The sequence below is a fragment of the Hemicordylus capensis genome, chromosome 1, assembly GCF_027244095.1.
Source record: "Hemicordylus capensis ecotype Gifberg chromosome 1, rHemCap1.1.pri, whole genome shotgun sequence".
Classification (NCBI taxonomy): domain Eukaryota; kingdom Metazoa; phylum Chordata; class Lepidosauria; order Squamata; family Cordylidae; genus Hemicordylus; species Hemicordylus capensis.
The window spans coordinates 438,332,724-438,358,300 of NC_069657.1; the positions used below are offsets into that span (position 1 = coordinate 438,332,724).

At 45.5% G+C, this 25,577-nt stretch overlaps 1 protein-coding gene across 31 annotated transcripts in view; it reads right to left on the reverse strand.

The window, feature by feature from the left end:
- Positions 1–25,577, reverse strand: part of NRXN1 (neurexin 1) — a 1,475,796-nt gene that overhangs the window by 146,293 nt on the left and 1,303,926 nt on the right. For all 31 annotated transcript variants that reach the window (XM_053244491.1, XM_053244481.1, XM_053244465.1 and 28 more), the window contains one exon: positions 24,380–24,699. In XM_053244491.1, coding sequence (XP_053100466.1) covers positions 24,380–24,699 — 320 coding nt within the window. The remainder of the gene's footprint in view (positions 1–24,379; positions 24,700–25,577) is intronic.

Sequence of the window (25,577 nt, forward strand, 5' to 3'; positions counted from 1 at the left end):
ACTTCAGGTAAATTTGGGTCGGTGTGCTATCAATCCAACACTGCAGAAAATGTTTGAGTTCACATGACTGGAAACTGGAGTACGTGCTCTGTACCAATCAAAGGTTTAATGCTTACCAGACACAGTTTTAATTTTGCGAACCAGTCCTTCATTTCCTTCAGCATTTCAACTCTTGTGTAACTTTTCCTGCTCATCCTAATGGATAACATACCTTGAGGTGGGTCTCACGATCAGTGAGACCCGCTTTTGTCGGTTTTGCGGGAAGAGCGGGCTAAGCCTGCTCTCCCTGCAGACGAGTAGGGTGGAGCCCTGGGCGGCCGCAGGACTGCCGGCTCCGTCACGGAGCTGGCAGGGGCTGGGGAGTTTGGGGGCCATGTGGCCCCTGGAAGCTCCAGTATGACCTGTGCGAGCACTTGGCTTTGGCTTGGCTAAAGGCCTGACTACACCGTGGGGTTCGGCTGTGCTGGCGCGCCAGGATCAGGAGCGACCCTGGCACTCCACACAAGCAGCCTAACCCAGGTTGGGCTGCCTGAGCCTGGGTTAGGCTGCTTGTGAGAACAGCCTTTTCTTATTTAACAATGTCCATCCAAGCATGTGTACAGAGGGAACAAGGTTTGCCTATTGGCCCTGCTGAGACCTGTAGAAGGGTGGTGGTGGGAGCTAGGGTGGGCCTGCTCCCCCAATTGTTTTCTCTGTCCCTCCTAAATTTTTTACAAGCAAACAATAAAAAAACAACAACATCTGAATGTTGCTTGCACTTTAGAGCTGCTTAGGCCCAAGATGAGCTGCCGCCCTACTTTTTTGTTGGCATTCCCCTAAACTTTTAGGCTGGCTATGGGCTTGCCACACTCATGGGTCATCCAAAGAGCTGAAAGAACCTATGCACACCAAACTCTATGTATATAGTCTTGGGGATTGTAATTATTTAGCAAAGCACCAAGGAAGCTACCACGCCAGTTACAGAGTGCAGAGTTTAGTTGTTGCAGCTATTTAGAGAAACACTCATGGAGATCATTGTAGAGTCTAAGTTACTTAACTAGTTTATTGGTGAAGTACATCTGGGATAGGAGAGACCTATTCTATCCATCAGCTACATAATGAATAGGTAGGGAGAGAGATATATGTTTCCATCTTCTCTCTAGGAGGAAAGGAAGAGGACCGACTCACTATAGGAACATAAGAACAGCCCTGCTGGATCAGGCCCAAGGCCCATCTAGGCCAGCACCTGTTTCATACAGTGGCCCACCAGATGCCCCTGGGAGTCTACAGGCAGGAGTTGAGGGCATGCCCTCCTCAAGAAGGACCAGAGGAGTCAAAGTAGGGGTCATAGAGCAGAGGAAAGCAGGGGCAGGTAAGGAGACCTTCACCAGCTACCTCTGCTCCCAATGCCCCTAGTGGTTATTAGGATAGTTGGTGCAAAATGTCAATGCACTGGAACTCCATCTCCAACATATAGCTCCAGCTGCATGACTGGAAAGCTTTCCTGACTTCACTGCTGGAGGACCTTTGGCTGAATGGTAGGTATAGGGCAGAGCTACATAGATGGATGTAAGATCAGCATTCTTGTCACTACCTGCTACATCAAAAGTCTTTCTAGCAGATTTTTTATCCAGCAAGAGAAGTCGGTAGCTGTGACTTGCTCTGGTCTATCCCCACCTATTGACTGCACACATGGACACACTCATATACACACATTAAGCTAGGCTTCCTGGCATCTCTACCCACAATCCGTCAGGCTTAAGGAAAGTTTGGCTAAGGGGGGCATGGATGATCGGCAGTTTGCATTACTAGCCTGCTAAATCATCATGTTTCTTGCCAATGTCTGGTTGTAAAACACAGCCCAGTTTGTGCTATAAGAGCGGATGATTTAAATAAAAGTTGACCTTCTCGGAGGGCTTTAAAACATGTTGAATATGCAAAGCCCATTATGTTAGAATTGCTTTGACCCCTCTGGAGAGCAATAAAATGACCCACAATGCCTTCCATTAGCAGAATTATTGTAAGGGAGAGGGCCTGCCATTTGCAAAGACAAGCTTTTCGTAAGACAGGAGCCAAATCCTAAGTGACACCATCATTCAGTACAATCAAACCACAAAGCTTGGAATCCCACAGCTACGAATAGCTTAAGGATGACAATCCATCAGGGAGTTCTCTCAGGCAAGCCACTCTGTTCAAGAGGAACAGCAGCTGGGTGAGAACATGGTAGTGTTTTTGCAGAACTCCCACTCATTGCAATAGGCCTTACACAAGAGAATTTTCCGAGAACTGCTTCTTAAACCAGCTGGTGGCCAATCAGTGGCACCTAAAAGAATGCCAGAAGGCCAGGTGACAGTACCTGCAAGGTTCATTTCTGAATATATGGGAAGGCAGCAAGTACTTGGTGCAAAGGTGGACATCAGCATCAAGGAGGAAGAGAGTTTAGTGGAAGGACTAGGGCTGTGCGCAGAACCTGTTTGCATGGTTCGGTCCAAATTTGGACTGTACTGCGGTCCACAAACTGGTTTGGTAGAACTGACTGGCTGGTCTGGTCCATCTGTCTGAATTGGCTCAAACAGCGGCGGCAGCAAATGACCTCCATGCATTTTCAGAGGCCATGTGTGTGCACCTGCTAAGAGGGTGGGGAGAGCCCTCATCGTTGCAAAATCAAACATAGAGCTAGAGAGGGAGAGGGAAGAACCACCAACAGGTCTACTGGTGGGGTGGAGGAGGAGGAACTATAAAGGCAAACAAGAAAAGCAAAAGCAAAACAAAATATGAAGATTTCAAAATACGGAGAGGAGAGCTGGTCTTGTGGTAGGAAGCATGACTTGTCCCATAGCTAAGCAGGGTCTGCCCTGGTTGCATCTGAATGGGAGACTTGATGTGTGAGAACTGCAAGATATTCCCCTCAGGGGATGGAGCCGCTCTGGGAAGAGCATCTAGGTTTCAAGTTCCCTCCCTGGCAGCCTCTCCAAGATAGGGCTGAGAGAGATTCCTGCCTGCAACCTTGGAGAATCCGCTGCCAGTCTGTGAAGACAATACTGAGCTAGATAGACCAATGGTCTGACTCAGTATATGGCAGTTTCCTATGTTTCTATGTTCCTAAACTAAAACCTGTCATGGTTCTAATTAGTGTCAGTATCTGGCCACCTGGCAGGGAAGTTCACAATATCAAACAGAGCTGCAGAAACAAGACACGGCTCCGACACAGTTCTTCTTTATCGGGCTTGGCTGCAAGCTGTCGACGCGAAAGTTGACAAACGTTGCTTTCCAGCAGTGAATAGAAAGCTGGTGATGTAATTTAAAGTACAAGCCGAGAGCTCCCAGCTGGCAGGAATTCAAGGCTTATCAGCCCTCTACAAGAGGCGTTTACTCCTCTTGATAGTTTCTAGCTGTGTTCTTCCTCTTGTAACACGCCTCTGTTGTGGAGTCAGTGGAGGTTGCTTGCATAGCTCCTCTTCTGATTGGTCCGTCACGGTTTCTGCTGTCTCAGAAACCGGCTGAAAAGTTGACAGATTCCCCTTCCTCCTCGCTGTCTGAGATCGAGGGCGTGACAATTAGTTGCTCTTCTTGTGGATTTCATGTAAGCCACTCTAGGAGCCTAATCGGTTGAAGGGCAGGCTAAAAATCCTCTATATGGAACAGATGCCTGACCTGCACAGCTCTTGGTACACTTTGCAAAGGCTCCATAAAACTGAATGGTCATTGCACAGCTGCATTGTTCTGTATTTGTTTTTGTATGTGCTGGCAGGCAAAGGGCAGAGGTTAGACAACAAGCCCCTTCTCCCTCCTGCTTAGTGACTCCTTGCTGCCACTTATGGAGCAAAGGTGTCAGATAAGCATCTGTATCTTACATATCAGTTCAAGGGCATTATCTGTGCTTTGGTCAGCCTAGTATTCCTTCTCCTACCTTTTGCACATTTCTTTAATACAGATGTGCATTCTCTGCATGGTGGGAGCGAAGCTCACCCTAATTACTCCCAAGGATACTCAGGTGCTCTTCTGAGCTTTTCAAGCCAATACAAAAATTACCGTGAGATGAACTGGCTGTAAGATCAACAGTCATTAATAACAACAGAACCTTTAAAATACTTGACTCTCTTTAAAATACAAGACTCTCTTCTTGCAGGGAACAAATCTAAATAATTCCTAAATCTAGTGTGTTCTTATTAGGGATGTCCATGAAACAATTTTTTGGTTTTGATCTGTACCCAAATCAAATCACTCCTGATTTGTTTTGGGTCTGAATCTGCCCGCCCCCCCCGCCGAATCACCCCAGATTCGATTTGTACCCAAATATTAGATTCAGATTTTTTTTAAAAGGGTAACAGGGCCATAAGAGTGGAGTGGGTAGTAGTGCCCAACAGGTGGAAGCTACCACCCAAATTTAAAAGAAAGCTGCGCCAACCTCAAAAATTCTTTAAAAACCACCCCTTTGCCCACTTTCTTTGAAATTTGGGTGGTAGCTTCCACCTATTGGACAATACCACACAAACCACTATGGCAACAAAATGGAGTCTGAATCTCCAATTTTTTTGGGTCCGAATCTGGGGTGATTTGTTTTGTACCCAAATCTAGGCGATTGAGGACAGGGGTATTTGTGTGAATGGGCCTAATACCTGAACTTGGATATGGGTTGGAGGAGCTGCACAGGGAATCGGTTAGGATTCCCACAGCTCCTGCTCCTACCTACCCTATTGTTGTGGCATCACCGCCACCTTTTTCTTTTGTCCTTCTGCTACTCTGCCTCCCTTGATGTATCAGAATCTGTGCATAGCGGCTGGGGAAAAACCATGCACAGGCATGCTGCTACAGTCTCAGACAAGGCAGTGTATGAAATGCTGCTCTATGAGGCACTTCACACGACCCATGTGAAGCGCCAGGCACGGTTTGGCGGGGAGACCAAACCCCTAGCCCAGGGTGGTTGGATCAGCTGCTCACACCAGGAAGCTGCTTGTAGCCTCCCAGTCCGAGGTCTACTCGTGTGTCACCACGCACTGCGGTGGCACACAATAAAAAAACACAAGGTTAACAGAGTGGTCGCTCCATTAAACTCATTTAAGGGGATTCAGAATTAGGCGGGCTAGCCGCCTTGGAACCAGAGGGCTTACCCGCGAGCCCGGTGGTTCTGATGATCACTAGAAAGCGGGCAAGGCTCCCTTAGCCCACTTTCTAGTGATTGTGGAATAGGGTTTATGTCTTAGTACGTCAATAGCATACTGTCTTGGGGTGGCATTCATATATGCACACATATATGATAGCTGTTGGAGATGCAGTTCCTCATGGCATCGACTCTTAGCACCAGCAACCTGATTGATCACTCGGGGTATTGGGGATAGAGAAAGCCAGTAAGGGCATCCCCCCTCTGACCATGCTTTCTCTACTCTTGATTCCCCTTTGTTAGACTGATAGTCTCAGGTTTCATTCCCTCACCTGGAGGGAAAGAGAGACTTCCTTCTTCTCCCTCCCCTGCTCCTGTATGTAGCTAGCAGCAAGGCATGTAGGTCTCAAGTCCACTGCAGCTGAGGTAGATAAAGATATCTCCCCTCCATGCTCTCTAACAGCAACAGCTTCAGTTTTTGACTTGTACACCAACACACAAAAGTTGGCAACTAGCCCTAGGGGAGGGAATGTATCCAGACTCTCCCACCCCCCACCCCCGAGTCAGATGGTATTGTGCAGCAACCTAACCTACCTCACATGGTTGTTGTGAGACCACTCTGGGCTCCTTGGAGGAACAGCAGGACAGAAATGTAAAAAATAAACACAAACACACAAACAACAACTTCCAGATTTCACACTGTGGTAAGGCCAATGCAAGAAGTGATTGCAAAAGGGATGACAATTTTAAAGGAAACAAGTACTGTGGGTCAAAACACACCAGCTATAACAAGGATGTTCTGGTAACTGATGGCTTTAAAAAAAAGGAAGAGAATTCTGATTTGCTTGCATGAAAAGGGTTATTTATCAAAACAGGAGTGAGGAAGGCAGGTTGTGGGCCTGAGCCAAGACCTATGGGCCCAAGCGACAGAGCTTCTATGTAACTAGCAATGCCTCTGCTTCAATTAGAGATGAAAGCTCAGTTTTTGTGAACATTTTCAGCAAAACGTGCGATCCTTCCACAAACACACTATCCCTTTTGGCTGGTCCTTGCAAAAATGTTTGTTTATTTATACTGCTCTCATTTGCTCTTATTAATGTCATCCTGTAGCAAAATCTGATTTGCTATGTGGTATTATGACATCACCAAGTGATTTTTGACTGTGAGGGATCACCCACCTGAGGAGGAGCAGGAGGAGGAGGAGGAGCAGGAGGAGGAGGAAAGATAAATATGGCACTGAAGCAATAGCAGCAGATGGAGGAAAAATAAAGATGAACAGGATTGGGGAAAGAGTGAATATACACACTCTAGCTTCAATAAGTCCTGTATAGACTTTTAAAAACAGACAATAGGGTTATTCTCATGACCATAAAAGCTGGGTTGGAGAGAGCAAACCCATCTGGTTTTGGTTATTTGGGCCCATGGCAGGGGCGTAACTAAAATAGGGCAAGGGGAGACAATTGTCTGGGGGCCCACTGCCTTGGCCCCCCCCCAAGGCAAGTCACATGACTGACTTTCCCAGCCACACACCCACCCCGGGCTTCCTTCAGTTGTATCCATCCTCCTAAATTGTTGTGAGTGTTAAGACCTGGAGCTACCAGAATAGCATGTCTTTCTCTAGTACCATTAAATGACTTGCATCGTTCACAATTTACAAAACCTTTCTAAAAATAGTTTAGGATGATAGGTACATAGGTTTATATATATAACATATTACTATGCTTTTGGTTACCACTATTCAGCCTCATTTAAGATTTCTTTACTTCATGAGCTGAGCTTCAGTGAGGGGGGGCCCATTTTAAAATCTTGTCTCTGGGCCCACTACAACCTTGCCACGCCCCTGGCCCACGGGACTCCTGCCTACCCACTCCATTCAAACCCGGGTAAACCACTTCTTCCATTTGGGTTCAAACCGAGGTAGGATGAAAACAGCTCCTGTCCTACCTTGGAGTTTGGTCGCGAGGGTGCTTGTCCTGTTTTTGGAGCATCCTGGGAGCCAATGGCCATCTTTAAGAGCCCCTGGTGGCGCAGTGGTAAAACTGCCGCCCTGTAACCAGAAGGTTACAAGTTCGATCCTGACCAGGGGCTCAAGGTTGACTCAGCCTTCCATCCTTCCGAGGTCGGTAAAATTAGTACCCAGAATGCTGGGGGCAATATGCTAAAATCATTGTAAACCGCTTAGAGAGCTCTGGCTATAGAGAGGTATATAAATGTAAGTGCTATTGCTATTGCTATTTAACATGGACTCCCAGGGCTAGAAGGGCCAGACAGAGGAGATTTGCTGCTTTACTGAGTACAGCCTCCCCTCTGCCTCCCCTCTCTAGCCTTGGGACTCTATGATAAAGATGGATGTAAGTGGACCCAGTTTGGTTTTCCCTTCCCGGAGCCCTGAGATCCTTGATCATCTGTGGGGTTTGTTGCCAGAGACACATGAAGCCTCTGCTAGTGTGCTGGAATTGGGGTGGTTCATCTTCATCTGACACACATCTCTCAACAAATGTTTGTTGTTTTTCCAGTATGCACTGACACTGCAAACTGTATCCAGTCCATGCAACACTGGATCAAATGCTGTGTTATCCAAGAGGAAGGACGCAAAGATCTTGAGAGTTTTGGCTTTTTAATGCTATTTTGCTCCATTGTAAATAGGGTGTGTACACATGCACGCACACACACACACACACACACACACACACACACACACACTCTTACATATACATAAAATTGCTGAAATCTGGCATGCGTGTATATTGCACTCTTGTGTTTGTACTAACAGATGCAGTAAATTCCCAGAATGGCATATGCAGACACTCAATCTCGTTTGAGCATATATAGATTAAATCTATTAATTAGCAACTCCTGCAGGTCTGAAGGAGAGTAAGATGCTTTTTCCATCTGTACTGTCAAAAAACCTTTGGGAGCCCAGAATGAAATAACTAAAGATGCCATCTTAATACCCGGAATTAATTATTCATTTTGACTGACTACACTCATGGCTGTGCATACTCTTAAGTTAAAGAAAAATAAAATAAAATCCTGCTCAAAGGTAACTCAAATCCTGCACAAAGCTGGATCCTGTAACCTGAACATATTATGCAAAGTAGGCAAAATTCTAGTTGTGGGAAGGGGCAAGTTAGTAGGAAACCTATTGGGAATCTTGTTCATGTACACTTCTGTGGCTGCTAAGATTTTCTGAGGCATTTTGCACGCATTTACAAACTTGTCTTTCATAGTCATGAGGTCTGGAAATTTATCTTTGAAAAAAATGGATGCGGAGCTCTTTCAGAAGATAGATTTTGTTCTCAGCTCTGCATTCTTTAGTTTACAAGCCTGAAGAAAGGATCTGCACGTAGGAATTTTAGGCAGGTGGCAGGTTCACACATAACAAAGAACCTACTTGCAAAGTCAGTAACCGACTTGTCTGTGACTGTCTGAAACCCCGCCTGAAACCTGAGATTCATTCGGGGCCTCAGACCGAGATGTGGAACCAAGATCTGAAGTTGCTTTGCCAAACCCAGTGCTGCTTCCATTGGGGTGTATGTTGTCTCTGAGACCACACTCTTCAAGAACCTGGAGACAGTATTGCAAGACATGACTTGAAAACAGATGATACACTCTTTTCTATTCTAAACCGGCGAAGCCATTCTGGAAGGGGGAGTTGGGTCTCCCTAAGGGCAAGTCAAACGAAGATAGGAAACTGCCTTAATTGAATCAGACCACTGGTTCATCTAGCTTAGTACTGTCAACACAGACTGGCAGTGGCTTCTCTAAGGTTACAGGCAGGAATCTCTCTCAGCCCCATTTGGAGATGCCAGGGTGGGAATTTGGAACCTTCTGCATGCAAGCATGCAGGTGCTCTTCCCAGAGCTGCCCAGTCCCCTAAGGGGGATCTCTTAAAGGGCTCACATGTAGTCTCCAATTCAAATGCAAACCAGGGTGGATCCTGCTTAGCAAAGGGGACCATTCATGCTTGCTACCACAAGACCAGCCTGAGATCTTAATCTCTCCCTGCCCTTTCGCTAATGAAGTACTTGAATTTAAGCAAAGCAGCCCCAGGGATCACAAAATGAGCTTCTTGTTGTTGTGTTGCTATAAACTAACATGGTAATACTTGCACCAGCTTTAGTGCAAGGTCATTGTTTCCAATTAGTGGTGGCTAGTATAATGGAGCTATTTCCATCGGGGGCGGGGGGGATCACATTGCTAATTGCTGCATAATAGAGAAAGCTGTCTATAACCAGTGTGTCAGAGATGTGGAGAAATGGATTCAAAAAGATATGGGATGTTAAGAACATTCGAACATTTGCACACTACTGCATTATTATTTGTGTAAGCCAACTTGTAGATCATTCTGATGGAAAGGTGTCACAGAAGTATTTAAAATAAATAAGTGCATCACAAGCACAGCTGAACAATTTGTTGAAAGTTAGAAATAACTCGGAGGCATATCAAGTGATCAGCTGGGAAAGTGAGCCAGAAAAATGCCATCTAATCTCATGAATGCTAAATCACTAACTTTACAGACGGGAATTGTGACAAACAGATGAAGCCTGCCCCTTTCTTTCTTTCTTTTTTAAAAGAGATGTCAGCAAAAGTTCACTTAGGCGAATTCCTGAAATGAACTTCAGGATCTTGGCAATATTTTCCTCAAAGGAGAGTTTAATATTAGAGACTGGGATACTGGGCATGAGATGGTGGGAGCACCGTCCGTGCTCCTGCCAATGGGGCTGCGCTGAAGGCCAGCAGTGCTCCACGGTAAAGCTTTCTGACGTTGTGCAATGCAATGCCCATTGAAATAATGGGCATTGCACAACTGTCTTCATATTGCTTCATGGTGTGGACACTGCTGCCCTGCAATGCAGCCATATCAACGGTGCTTACCTGCATGCAGGGGAATGGCATGGCCAGTGGTTCAGTCACCTGTGTTCCCTTGTGCAGTATGTCAGCCAGAGACACCAGAATTATTCTCTGGCTCAAATTTAATGCAATAGGAATAGAATAACTCCCCTTATTTCACTAGGGAGATTTTTAAGCGACTGCAGTCCTGAAAGCACTTGGGTGTGTGTGTGTGTGTGTGTGTGTGTGTACTAGACTTGGAAAAGAATATTCTCCAATGCGTTTAATGGAATGGGTAGAATAATTCTCCAAAACATTCTCTCTACAATGCAGGAGAATATTCTTGTACAAGCTTAGCAAAAACCCCTTCTAATACACAATGAAGACTTTTTTATTTGTTTGTATGTTAGACTTGTATACTGCCCCAAACTTATCTCTCTGGGCCGTTTAGAACAACACAAAACAAATTAAAACAAAAAATAAACCAACCTTAAAACAATTTTAAATCACAATTATAGTAAAAACACTTGGGTTAATAAATGCATCTTTAAAGACTTTTTAACAGCTGTCAGAGACGAGGAGGCTCTTATTTCAGCAGGGAGTGTATTCAAAAGTCTAGGGGCAGCAACAGAGAAAGCCCGTCCCTGAGCAGCCACCAGACAAATTGGTGGCAACTGCAGATGGACCTCTCCAGATGATCTCAAGGGGTTGTTGCCCCCAAAGTGCAAGTAGGAGGTTGCTCTTTGACTCCCCACTAGGGGTTTTAAGGGCTGCAGCCTCATTTTGTCTTAGTAAAAAATCAACCGAGTCATGAAAACTTTGAGATTAAGAGGTGGGTCAATGAGTTTAATTCAAACAGGCTCAAAAGTAATCCGAGGTATTTCTTGATTTCCCCATTTTTCCCCCAGGGAAGTGGCTGAACCAACCAACCCAACACAAGCCATGAAGCATTTGCCTATGAGTCATTTTTAAAAATGTGAATGCGCAATGAATTCTCTATTGCACAGTGCTTGAAAAGGAAGCAATGTAGACAATATAAAAGCCTAATGAGCAAGGTGTGGATGACTAACATATATGCCCTAGGGAGAGGCCAAGAGGAATTGGATGGGGAGTAGCAAACCAAAACAAGAAGGTCATATAGGGACAGGTGTGGAGAACAGGGTGTAATGATGCTTGTAGATAATTATGCATCTGCTACAGTCTCAGTCTGAAATGCCACTACCTGGCAGAAAAGGGAAATACCACTGAAGCTCTTGAGTTTCATGCCTATTTATCATAAGCAATGGCCTCCTGTTTGTGATGGTTTAATGGAGTGGCATAAAAAGAGTGCGATGTTGATATACATTTGTTCCTATAAATTCACTGCTAAAGTGATTGAGAGTCTTTCACTCATAGGGTCATTGAAGAGTTTATGAGGCAAAAATCTAGACCTTGGCATTTATTAGCTCAGGATATGGTTATTACTGAGTTAACAGAAGGAATGTTCAAGTTGCAGTCATACTGAAATATGCTTCCTTTTCTCGCCCTCTGTCATCTGACTGACTTCTATGTACTATTCTTTCATTAGTTCCAGAGATTATCGGCCTCATTTTCTAAATCTGTTCTTAAGTTTCCACTTTTTAAGAACACTTCTTTTCTTCTTGAAAGTTTTCAGACTTCACGGTTATCTAGTAGAGCAGGAAACCATTACTGGGGAAATGTTGTGTATGTGTGGGCCCAGCTCTACTCTGGTGACTGGGCCAAAGCACCTTACTCCCTGCACCATCCTAGCAGCTTGCAAACCAAGGAGATTGCTGCCCTCATCTCTTCTGCACTACAGCACCACCACTCCAGCTGGACAGAACGTAATATTGCAACTTTCAGCCCAGTTGGAATCAGGTGTCTTGAAGAACCAGGAGGGTTGCGTCAGGCCTAGCTGCTCAGTAACCACTTGCTCAATTGTAATAAATGGACTCCTCGCTTCTCTCTCTCTCCCTCTCCCTCTCTCACACATATTCTTTCTATCTATCTATCAAATACGCTCCTACCCAACGGTGCCAGTAACTGCACTGCTGTGAAGGGTGTGTAAGAGGGCTAGGGGGTATGGCTACTTAAAGGATACAAGCAAAACTTGTCCCTAGCCCCATGCCCTGGAAGCCCAGGCCATGATTAACAACCAAATTAACCAGTGGTCCCTCCCCCGGCCCTGTATACAATTAATACATATTGCTGAATGAGAGTGAAATACTACCATAGGGTGAAGGTAAAGTTATGTTCCAAGTGGGGCTGTCACTGATCGTGTTTGAATGCACACTCTTGGCCCTGAACACACATGCCTTTATATACGTTCCGTACTGATGCACAATCTACCCAGATACAGGGGAAATGGAAGCACACCAGCTACCCCTTGTGTTCCATATTCAAGCACTGTAAAATGGATACAGTATGCCCAGGTGGAGGAAAGATACGGGGTATCTCTTCTGTGGGTATCTCTTCATACCAACATGCAGGCATGTCATGTGACACTGCCAACCGCCAGGTCCCGTGCTGTTTTACTGGGATTCTCCTGACTTCCACCCAATTTCTGGGATCAAGATTTCATTAGGTGGACAAAGTCGGGAAAACTCTCATCAATGTGGCATGGGAACTGGCGGATGGTGGCTTCCCACGATGTGCCTGCTGGGTTCTTGCCTTAATTACTTGGTGACAATCATGTGAAGCTGCCAACTATTCAAAAAGTGCTTCTTGGCACAATTAGTAGGAGTTACTGCTCTTTTAGCGGGCTTTTAAGAATCATTTTATTGTTTTTAGCCTACTTTCCAGGAGGCTTATGAGATGTCCCTGCATTCTGTCTCTGTGTGTGTGTGCATACACATGAACATTTGAGGTGCAAGTGGGAAACAATTTGGACCAAGTTTGGTACAGTTGTAGGACACATAGGGATACCTCAAACACATATTTTGTGATGATGTCATCCACCTCAATTCAAGATGGTGGATGCATGAATGTTTTAAGTGCAAGTGGGTTAACTTGTGAACTGCCTAACTGATTTGGACCAAATTTAGTCCAGTTGTAGGGACAATGAAAGAAAAGTAAGCAGATTCAATTCCCCCCCCTCAGCTTTTTAATTTTTTTCAGCTTTTTAATTTTTTCTGCTTTTTAAATTTTTAAGTTTGAATCTGTTTTTAGTCTGCTTTCCAGTAGGCTTATGAGATCACCCGGCTTTCTGTGTGTGTGTGTCCCGCCCCATCAACTTTGCAATGCCTGGACCAATATGAACCAAATCAGGTACAGTTTTATAGACACATAGGGACACCTCAATGGCGTAGTTTGTGATGATGTCGTCCAACCCAATCCAAGATGGCAGACGTGTAAACATTTGAGGCGCAAGTGGGCTAACATGAACTGCTTAACCAATTTGAACCAAATTTGCTACAGCTGTAGGGACACATAGGGATGCCCTAATGGCATGGTGTGTGATGATGTCATCCACTCCAATTCAAGATGGCAGCCACATGAATATCTGAGGCAGAAGCAGGCTAATTTGTGGACTGTTTAACCAATTTGAACCAAATTGGGTACAGCTGCAGTGAGCGACATACAGGGACACCTCAATGGCATGTTTTGTGATCCATGCCAATTCAAGATGGTGGATGTATAAACATTTGAGGCGCAAGTGGGCTAAGTTGTAAACCGCTCAACCAATTTGAACCAAATTTGCTGCAGCTATAGGGACACCTCAATGGCATAGTTTGTGATGATGTCATCCACCCTAATCCAAGATGGCGGATGCATGAACATCTGAGGCACAAGAGATCTAACTTGTGGGCCTCAGTTTGAACCAAATTTAGTCGTGTTGTGGAGACAGTGAAAGGAAATTAGGCTGATTAGTTCTTACTAGAACAACTTGTTAATTTTTAGATTGCTGAAATTGTTTTAAGATTTTTCTGTACGTTTTTACTTGTTTTACGTTGTTGTTAACCACCCAGAGATGAGAGTTTGGGGTGGTATACAAATTTAACAAATAAATAAATAAAAATTAGTTCGTACTAGAACAACTTGTTATTATTTCTGTTAACTGCTTTGGTCAGAAAGGTGACCTCTAAATCAAAATGGGGAAAGGGGGTGGGTGGAGGTAGATTATGGAGTGGAGGAAGATGGAAGGGAAGAAGTAGTCAGAAGAAGAGAAGACACAGACTATGGCTACTAAATGGCAACCTAAGACAGGCTTTTCAAAGGCTACATTCTGGCCATAGAAAGGAACAGACAAAAAAGGAGGGAGAGACGCAAAAGGAGGAAATCAAACTCATTGGCAGACCTAATGGTGGGGATTTGGTACTGGCAACATCTCTGGAAGGCACTGATATAATTCCAATTGGCTAGTGGTGAGCCAGCATGGTATAGTGGTTAGAGTGTTGGACTAAGACTGGGGAGATTTGAGTTCAAATCCCCAATTAGCCAAGAAACCCACAGAGTGACTTTGGGCTAGTCACTGATCTCTCAGCCTAACCTACCTCAAAGGCTTGTTGTGAGGATAAACATAACCATGTATGCAGCTCTGGGCTCCTTGGAGGAAGAGTGGGATATACATGTGAAAATAAAATAAAATGAAATAAATGAATAAATAGTTGTTTTGATCATACTCTCTAATGGTCCTGATTTATCCGGAGAGGAGAGCTGGTCTTGCGGTAGCAAGTATGACTTGCCCCCTTTGCTAAGCAGGGTCTGCCTTGGTTTGCATTTGGACAGGAGACTACGTGTGAGAACTGTAAGAAAGTCCCCTTAGGGGATGGGGCTGTAGCATAGTGGTAGAGCATTCGCTTGTATTCACAAGGTCCCAGGTTCACTCCCTAGCGTCTCCCAGTAGGGCTGGGGAATACTCCTGCCTGTAACTCTGGTGAGCCACTGCCACTCAGTGTAGACAATACTGAGCTAGATGGATGGATGGTCTGACTTGGTAGAAAGCAGCTTCCTATGTTCCTACTGGGGGCAGCAGGACTACCTTGCTCGAGGCTTCTGCGGGTCCAGTGTTCTCCGTGCAGCTAGATAGTTCCACCAGCATCCATTGCTCAGCTAAGGCAGCCCTGCCTAGCGTGCATAATGAACATCTCGCAGGAGAAGTCAGTGCATCTCTGACCTTTCGCCTAGAAAATGTGCAGCCATGGCAAAGGCTTGCTGGGAGAGGGGGGAAGATCGGGATTGGGAAGCCACCCTACCACGACTGACCGTCCCTGTCTGCTTTGCACAGACGCTAGCTACTGCTGCTGCTGCCCTCTTGTGTTTTGAGTACAGAAGTACATGAAAACTCATACAGACATTGACTTGACTGCTGCTTCCGCTAGTCTGAAACGCTGGTGCCAGATACTGTATGGGTTTAGTAAGGGCAGCCAGCATAATTTGGAAATTCCCAAGGCAAAGATCCACCAGGGACAGGAGCTGACAACACTCTCCTGGGTAAGCCAGGGCCAATAGAGGGTAACATCAGAACACCTACCCATTTGAAACACTACGGATGAGTGGATAAGCTGACACAAGGATTTGTGTTAGGTAATAAGGAAGAAAGGAGTCCAAAGGTTTTAGGCAAAGTTCAGATCACAGGCAACCAAGGCTCAAGATGCATTTCCACTGGCCTTCCCAGTATTTCTCAAAACAACTCCAAAGTGCACCTTCAAGGCTGAACCTGAAGGCTCATTTGTTTTTCTTCAGATTCAAAGGGAAAGCTAAAAGGCAGCCATCAAAATCAGCGACTAGAGCAACCTAATCCATCTTTCTGCCATTGCAAACCTCCTTAGGGTTGAACTAGACTTGTGATAAACTGGGCATCTGAACCAGAGCCTCTGTCGGTGGCTGCAGAGTATGGGGTAGAGCAGTTTCAGGCAGTGAGCACCACCTTCCTCTCTCTCCAAGACATGTTCCTTGATCCCTCCAACCTGGATAACTATAGACTTTTGTCTAACCTTCCATTTTTGGGCAAGGTGATGTGGCGTGTGGTGGCGTCCCAGCTGCAGAGGGTCTTGGATGATACGGATTATCTGGACCCTTTTCAATCTGGCTTCCGCCCCGGGTATGGGACTGAGACTGCCTTGGTCGCTCTAGTGGATGACCTACGCCGGGAACTAGACAGGGGGTGTGCGTCCCTGTTGGTTCTGCTGGACCTCTCGGTGGCGTTCGATACCATTGACCATGGCATCCTTCTGGGCCGCCTCTCGAGTATGGGAATCGGAGACACTGCGTTGCAGTGGTTCCGGTCCTTTATTGGGGGGAGGGTCCAGAAGGTGGTGCTGGGGGACTACTGCTCGGCTCTGTGGCCATTGGCCTGTGGGGTCCTGCAGGGATCGGTCTTGTCCCCCATGCTGTTTAACATCTACATGAAGCCGCTGAGAGAGGTCATCTGGGGACTTGGACTGAGTTATCAGCAATATGCGGATGACACTCAGCTCTATCTCTCCTTGTCATCTGATCCTAGGGAGGTGGTGGACGTCCTGAATCGGGGGCTGGAGGCCGTGATGGGGTGGATGTGGGCTAATAAACTGAAACTGAATCCGGATAAGACGGAGGTACTGTTGGTCAGTAGGAGAGCCAATCGGGATGAGGAGATTTTACCGGTTCTGGATGGGGTTGCACTCCCCTTGAAGGAGCAATTACGCAGCTTGGGGGTATTACTGGACCCGGCTCTGCTTTTGGAGGCTCAGGTGGAGGCGGTGGCCAGGGGTGCCTTTGCATGGCTTCGGCTAGTGCAGCAGCTGTGTCCCTTTCTCGAGAAGGCAGATCTGGCCACAGTTACCCATGCCTTAGTCAAGTCGCGGCTGGATTACTGTAATGCGCTCCACGTGGGGCTGCCCTTGAAGAATATCCGGAAACTGCAGCTAGTGCAAAACGCGGCAGCTAGGGTTTTATCCAGAGCTGCCTGTTGGGAGCACATCACGCCCATTCTGAAAGAGTTGCACTGGCTGCCAGTACGTTTCCGGGTCCAATTTAAGGTGCTGGTTTTGACCTTTAAAGCCCTTAATGGTTTGGGCCTGGGGTATTTGAGGGACCGCCTGCTCCCAAAGGTTGCTGCCCACTTGACGAGGACATCTGAGGGGGCCCTGCTCCGGGTGCCGACAATGAGAGAGGCCCGGCTGTCGTGCACTCGGGACAGGGCCTTCTCTTTGCTGCCTCCAGACTTTGGAATGCTCTCCCAGTGGCCATTCGCTCCTCGGACTCCATCACAGCTTTTAGAAAGCTTGTTAAAACTTGGCTTTTTACCCAGGCTTTTACATAATCGTTTTTATTGCTACTTCTGTGTGTTTTTACCTGTTGTATTGTTTTTATGCTAGTATTTTATAGATTTTAAATTTGGTGTGTGTGTGTGTGTGTGTGTGTGTGTGTGTATATATATATATATATATATATATATATATATATATATATATATAAGCTTAATATTTTTATTGTCTTTTATGGTATGTTTTAACTTTTGTAAACTGCCTTGGGGTTGTCTTTTAACGAAAGGCGGTATATAAATGCAACAATAAATAAAAAATAAATGTGGCTTCTTTAAATTTCCCTACTGAAAGCAATGGAGGCATCATGACTGAGAAGTGTACGTGTGTGTGTGTGAAGTTGACCTCATGTATCCAAAAGCATTTTTGTGGGTACTTGCAAAGACAGTCAAGGTTTTGGGAGCACCCATAATAACTGCTCTAAATTCCCCAGTGGTTGTCAAAGTGAAGAGGTGAGTGTTTGCCCATCTCTGCTCTGGGACAATGGAAACGAGGTGTGTGAGCATGGATACAAATATCTTAGTGGGAAGCACTTGGCAGGCCACAATACATGCCTGCTGAGCTGAGTTCTGCCAGCGCGGGTACGGGGGGCACATTAATTGATGGAATTCTTTGCCACGGGATGTGGTGATGGCCACTATCTTGGATGGCTTTAAAGGGGGCTTAGACAAATTCATGGAGGACAATGGCTACTAGTCTGGTGGCTATAAGCCACCTCCAGCCTCAGAGACAAGATGCCTCTAAATACCGGTTGCAGGGGGCATGGCCTCACCTCTTGCCTGTGGGCTTCTCAGAGGCATCTGGTGGGCCACTGTGCGAAACAGGATGCTGGATTAGATAGACCTTGGGTCTGATCTAGCAGGGCTGTTCTTATGTTTCAAGTTTTGCAGGCCTGCTGCAGAAGTCAAGTAAAAAATTACGTTGAGCAAAACAAGTCTAGCTCTGATCTATTTTTTAAAAACCTTCTATATAAATAACCATAAGAGATTTAAATTATCTTGCATTAAATGGAATTGTGATCTTTAATTGAATTCAATAGCCCTGCAAATGGACCAAATAATCTCTAATTGATTAGATCATTTATCCCTTATCAGCTCATTTTCTCCTTAAACTTGCACTTGCTTGTACCAGCGTTAACTTTCTTCCATTAGCAGTTAATATTCAATTGCCTGTTTTCTTCATTACACTAATTAACTGAATACTGGGAAAAGAAGCAACTTTCCTCCTTTTAGCACGACATACAGTTCGAAAGTCAAACGTCCCCCATCGGCTTCTGACAGGCAGCAAAGGCATTTTAAAGAAAGCACTGACAGGAAAAGAACAAGAGCAGATCTAGGACATAAAGGTAAAAGGAATGAGAGCAGATCTAGGATAGAAAGGTAAAGCTGTCTTTAAAGGCAGGTTTCCCGCAAGGCAGTTACTGCCTCCTGCAAGGTGCTCAGCGTCCTTGTTGACTCCCACTGACGTCAGTGGGAGATGAAAGTGCTCAGCATCCATGCTGGATCAGGCACCACCGTGTCCAAATGTCACTAGAAGAGACAGCAGCTTTTGCCAGTAAAAGCAATCTCTCTCTCTCTCTCTCTCTCTCTCTCTCTCTCTCTCTCTCTCTCTCTCTCTCTCTCTCACACACACACACACACACACACACACACACACACACACACACACGAAATATACTGATGGAATAATTCAGTGCCAAGATTAGATTTAGTAGCTACACATGTCTGATCTTCTGGTGATGGGAGCATAACAAGGAATACCTGCTGGCAAATTTCACCTTTCACCTTGCAGTGATGAGTAGAGTAACTTCAGTAACTCAACCAACAGGCATAATTGCTGCCTGTGATTGAATGGGGAGGAGACAGAAGCTATGCGATATGCAGAATCAGTGGGTGCAAAATGCTGTATGACGTGATGACGCCCATGAGTCAAATCTCCACAGGTACCATTGACCACACAGAACAAGGTCCTAAATTTTTGATATCTGAGACCCAGATGGGGTTTTTCATTCTGGATTAAAAGTGGAAGCACTCTTACACTTTATTTTTTAAAAAGAAAAGAAACGAAAAAGACACAGGTATATTTTCACAATGCACTCCTACAACAATGAGCAAGATCCTTGCTGCACTAATTAGCCAGCCTAATTAGCCAGCCAGTGTGTCTCCCCACTTTGCCTAGCCAATCAGACTCAAGGATAGGGGTGTGTTTGGTTTTTTTACATTTATATCCCACTCTTCCTCCAAGGAGCCCAGAGCGGTGTACTACATACTTGAATTTCTCCTCACAACAACCCTGTGAAGTAGGTTAGGCTGAGAGAGAAGTGACTGGCCCAGAGTCACCCAGCAAGTCTCATGGCTGAATGAGGATTTGAACTTGGGTCTCCCCGGTCCTAGTCCAGCACTCTAACCACTATACCATGCTGGCTCCTTGTACTTAGGGTTGTACCTTCTGGTCAAGGGTAGTGCACAAAGATTTATGTTTGCTGACCATCAGAAAAAGATTTTACTGGCCCTGCTACAGTATTTAACAGCAACTGCAGAAACATTCTTAAAAAAATTACTGGCAATGTACGGAGGCAGACAGTCCCTCTCTAAAAAGAGTCCCAGGCTGTATCTTGTGCTGGGGGGCAGGGTGAACAGATCACCTCTGCTAGAGGTTTCCTATAGGTGCTGAAGAGCATGAGACACACACAAGATAGAAGCCTGGGTAACCCAGCAGCATAAATACAAGAGGGTCAAATCACAGTCCTCAGCACCATCTGGAAGCTTTCCACACAGGGCTTTTGAAGCCCTTTAACTCGCATCTCCTCTGGAATGGAGGGGGTGCTTTCACATATTGGCTAGATTTACTCCCAAAGTCCCTGCGAGTTATAAGGGAGCCGTTCACACAAAATTCGGGTTTTTCACTGTGCATTAGAGTGTAGCCCAATTTATATCCGGGGTTAAAAAAAAAATCCACCATTTGCGCCGGTTTTTTTGGGACAGCTCTGAGTTTGCAGTAAAGACTCCCCATAAAGAGGCAATAAATCTTGCTGTGTGTAAAAGTCCCTGCTGGAATCAGCTACCCAGGGAGGAGTGAAAGCACTGGAACACTGAGCCTCCATTGTGTCCTCAGTTCAAATAACTTCTATCCAAAAGAATACTTTGATCAATGGTATCAAAGGCCGCTGGGAGGTCCAGGAGAATTAGCAGGGTCACACTCCCTCCACAACTCTCCAGAAATGGTGATTCTTCAAGATGACCAAGGCTACTTTCATGCCAGAACTAGATCTTAAAAGCCACATTGAAATATGTCCAGAGTGACAGCTTTGATAAAAGCGCCAGCTGCGGTAAATATAGATATAAAAGTAAAGTGTGCCCTCAAGTCGGTGTTGACTCCTTGGTAGAATACAGGAGGGGTTTACCATTGCCTCCTCCCACGCAGTATGAGATGATGCCTTTCAGAACCTTCCTCTATCGCTGCTGCCCGATATAGGTGTTTCCCATGGTCTGGGAAACACCAGCGGGGATTCGAATCAGCAACCTCTGGCTTGCTAGTCAAATCGTTTCCTAAACATCTATACAGATGTACTAACTGCACCTGTATGTGTAAGAAGTGTACATGTGTGCCTCATGGGAATACAGGATTCCAAACAGTGAGCATGTATGCCTTTGCTTCCACAAGAAAATGATATGTCCACTGTATGCTGACTTTTATTGAAGTCCATTGTGGCATATCCATACTTGCAGACATGCTTCAGCTAGAGCAGCGGTAGGCAGCACTTGGGCTCTCCAGCTGTTGTTGCCTACAACTCCCATCACCCCCCATCACAATGTATTTTGGCTGGGAATGATGGGAGTTGTAGTTCAACCACAGCTGGAGAGCCAAGGCTGCTCACCCCTGAATTAGAATTTCTGTTAATCTGCATAGACAGGGGCATACACACAACAATGTCAGTCCACAGCTGCCAGCACAAAAGCACACGGACCAATGCTCATTACTGTCATCTCCATAATTACTAGAATGAAATACCACTGTGTATGCTTCACCAAAATGAATGGGGGTTACACAATGAGACTGGAAGAGAAAATAATCTTGGTAGACTTGAGTCCTAACATCTTGGCAGGAAAAAACAACACACATTCAACCAATTATTATACCATAGTATCTTTCTTCAGAGATTCAGGTCCCCATCATCCTAGGCTCCTCAACTGGAGTCCAACCCTAGCATTTTCATCTTGCCGTGTGTTCAGGTTTGACAGCTTTTTAACTGGCCCTTCTCTTGTGCCATTTAATACCACTTGAGAGCCATATAAAGAAAAATTTCGCCAGTTACATTTCTGCATGCCTGGCTGCTGTTAAAAGGTACAAGAGAAGGGCCAGTAAAATGCTCGCAGAGCCTTATGTGTATAGTGTCCTGAAGAGTTAAAGGAACAGCAGAAAAATATCCAGAACACTCATTTGATAATGGCAAACTTTCTGAAAACCTTTAGGCAAGCTGCAGACATTTCATGAAGTCCAGAACAGGATGGTAGCAAAGCTAACTCAAACAGAGCAATCCTTCTTTGATGAGGTGTCCTAGTACATAACGCCACACTGAAAGATTTGGAAAGGTCTGATTCAAGTTACCTTCAGAACTGGGCAAATAAAGTTGGCTATAAAGTACCTCTCCCTCTCCTTCTTTTATAATCTCTCAGAGTGAAGACTGGTCTCACCAAAAACCCCTAAGAACTTCAATTTATATTACTATATTAACCAGCAGTTATCTAAAGGTAATGATGTAATTATCTTACTCCATTAGTGAGTTAATTCAGATCAGGCCCAAATTAATTCCTTGGAGCTTAGGCCAGTTGAGGATTGAGCCCCCGTTGCTGCTCTGCTAGCATTCTCCAGTCCTGGCCCTCTCTTTCCCAAACTTCCTCTTGTGAGAGGGAACTGGTGGCCAGTGTGGGCTGCACCAGAGACCTCATGCTAAAGACCCTTACGGTTCTGTGAGCCTGCACACAGGGACATAGAGAGCTTCCCAGGGGCCGGGGGATGAAGTGCAGGCAGGGGGCCTCCATCACATGCACAAAACACACCCGTGATGCAGCGCCTCAAGCCATGCCCCCTGCATCTGATGTCAGATGCAAGGGGTGGGGCAATTTGCAAAGTGTGATGGCTCCCACTCAGTCAGCAGCCACCACCAAGCACAGCAGGGCGCGTCTCCCTCCCTCCCTCTCGGCCACTGCCTCAACCCCCGCCTGTCAGGGCAACTGGGGCGAGTTTTCTCTCTCCCTCCCTGGCCGGCCTGCCTGCCCTGTGTGTGCTTTCTTCTACCGCAGGGATTGGGGGTGGGGGGAGAAGCAAGACAGCTGTTCTCACCCTGAGAAGGACAGGAGTGCCCCACCCAGGCACCCACAGCTGCTCTGGCGGCAACGCCCCTGCCCTTACCTCAGCTGGAGGAGAACAGGAAGGAGGACATGGAAGTGGAGAGAGGGAAAGCCACAACTCCTGAAAAGTGGGTGCCCGGATGAGAAGGAGGGGGGAGGAGGAATCACTTGGGAGAAAGGATCAAGGAGGAGGGGCCCGGGCTTGCGTAGCACCCGGTGGAAAGGGCGGTGAGAGCAGCAGGGTGCACCCCTTCTCCGAGCCAGGGAGAGCCTTGTGGGCCCCTGACTCTCCAGGCCTGGGGACATTTGTGCCCCCTTGCCCAATAGACACTACACCCATGCCTGCATAAAGGTATCTTTTAAAGACAGGATGCATGGAAAATGTAGTTCCCAGTGTTTCCTATTGTCAGTGGGTGCCCTGCAAATAAGCGTGGGCCATACCAGGAATATGCCATATATCAACGGCAGAGCACATCCTTTGCACGCAGAGGGTCCCAGGGTCTAATTCCAGGTGTCTGCAGACAGGGCTTGGGAAAACACCTGCCTGAAACCCCAGAGAGCTGCTGCCAGTCAGAGCAGATTGTACGGATCTTCACGGACCAAGGGTCTGCCTCAGGATAAGGCAGCTTCATAAGTGCATGCTGGGACTCATAGGACATGGAGTTTCCTGGTGCTTCCTAATATGAACTGATGCATCCATGCAAGCTCACATGGGGGTCCACGCCATAAGCATCTAGCCTTCACTCTGGCCAGCCCTCCTCACCACTGATTGCCCCCCAAAGGTTATGTTTTGATCAAGGATGGGGAATCGGTAGTGGGGAGGGGCAGCAACGAAACAATGACACAGAATCAAGCCTATTCTGAGGTGTGCTCAGACCTCAGAGGGTTCTTCGTCTGAACAACAATGGTTAATTCATAACCTGAGACTCTCCTTTCAAAAGAGGGTACGATCACTATGCTATATCGACATCCGAATGCAAATTCACATCTCAATAATAAATCATTTGTTTGAATATGCACAGTCCCATGGGCAATTTCTAGTTCTACAATCACTGATATTGGGTTGGGAAAGACCTAAGCCTGTAACACGGCTAAGATGCCCCCAGTGAAGGCAACAGCTGTGGAATCAATGGGCCGCTAGTCTGACTTGGTATTAGGCAGCTTCTTAGGGAGACTTCCCTCCAGCTGACATGAACAAGGAACAAATAGTTTATTTAGCTGGTTAAAAGGTTTCTACCTTGCTCTTCATTATAGTCTCCCAGAATACAGTTCCTGGTTTTTACAGTAGTCATAACATTTGATAAATTAGTCAAGCTTGCCTGATTCCAAATGGTCCCAGGTCTGTTTCTCTTTATGCTCATGATGTCTTTAAGAACCACTGCTGATACATGTTCAGTTTCAGAACAGATGTTGTTTAAGTGACACTTCCGCTGTGCACCAGCAAGTGTTGGCAAACCCAGTGGTGCTAACAGCCTTGGTCACCCATGGAGCTCCGCAAAATATTCTTTTTCCCACTGAATGTTAGCACTGGTATAAGCAATATGGAAAAAGAAATATATGTCCAGACTTTTGTCTGGGAAATAACACAGACAGAGCACCCACATTTCCATCACCACCACCACTGCTGTCTGGCACTCTGAGCTATTAAGGAAGATACAATCACCATTGCCAACAAAACCATGATCTGATTACCATGGCCTAATTTATGAACTCTGATTACCATGGCCTTATTTATGTATAACTCTGATTACCATGGCCTTATTTCTTCACAACTGTGTGTGTGTGTGTGTAGAAGCAGATGCTTGTGGAAAAGAAGACATACAAAATAAAGGAAAGCAACATGATCAGAAATTGCATAACGATGGACTAACCTGACCAATGGGTTCTTTTGTAGGTGGCTTTCCTCTTCTAGCTGTGCTTGTAGCCAGAGTGGTGGTGGTTTCCATGACCGACGTGGACATCTCAGACTGCATTGCAGTGGCGGTTGACTCAGTTGTCATAGAGGAAGGCACTTCACCAACAAGTCTCACGTTCCCTTCTATCACTATGTTGGCATCGCTCTCGGCAGCCATGTTCAGGACTTTCAAGCCATTGTAGTAGAGTCCGGAAAGCTGGCCCTGAAATGGATGACCCCGTTCCTTGCCTCCAATTTTTATCGTTGCTTGACTATTGAAGATTGTGAGCTGACGCCCTGCAAAGATAGTATTACATACATGCAAAAAATGTTGATTGCGAACACTACACTGTTAAAGAGGATGATTTTAACAGATTATTATGGGGTGGAGGATGAGAGCAATAAACTATAAGAAAGAAATTTTGTTCATAATTCATTGCTTTTTAATGAAGTGTCCATGGAATGCAGAACTGTCATTCTATGCTTGTAATTTCTTAAATTTTATCTTTTTTATTCTTGCTAAAAGGCCAATTGGATATTTGTTTAGTATCACCAATTCCCTATGGTCTGCTTCCCTGCCTTTCTTTGTGGTACTCTGTGTGTGTGTGTGTGTGTGTGTGTGTGTGTGTGTGGTCAGATTTCTGATCATCAGTCATACCACATAAAATGTGCACATTGAAGAATTCTGATTCTGGTTTAGGGGCTGAACAGCACGTAATATGTATTTATATTTATTTGATTTCTATACTGCCCTTCCAAAAAATGGCTCAGGGCGGTTTACACAGAGAAATAATAAATAAATAAGATGTTTCATATACACATTCATATACACATTCCTATATGTACACCTGTGTAATATGCAAATCTGCTATTATACCTCATCACTCCTAAAGTTAAAGAAATTATCTTCAAGTACAACGGTTCATACCTCTGTTCAGTTTTTGTATTTGTAAGACTGCCTACCTCTGAACATGTTGGCAGAGCATCTACCTGTTTATTCCTATTAAAAATTCGTATATCAATGCTGAGAATTTCCTCAACACACACGCACTGAGGAGGCATGGAATACATACTGTATAGCGAGCATTTCAGAAACAAACAGAAATTAAAATGCAAAACGGGGAAAAAAACACTAAAGAGATGTCTGATTGTCTTTCAGCGAGTCTGTTGATTAA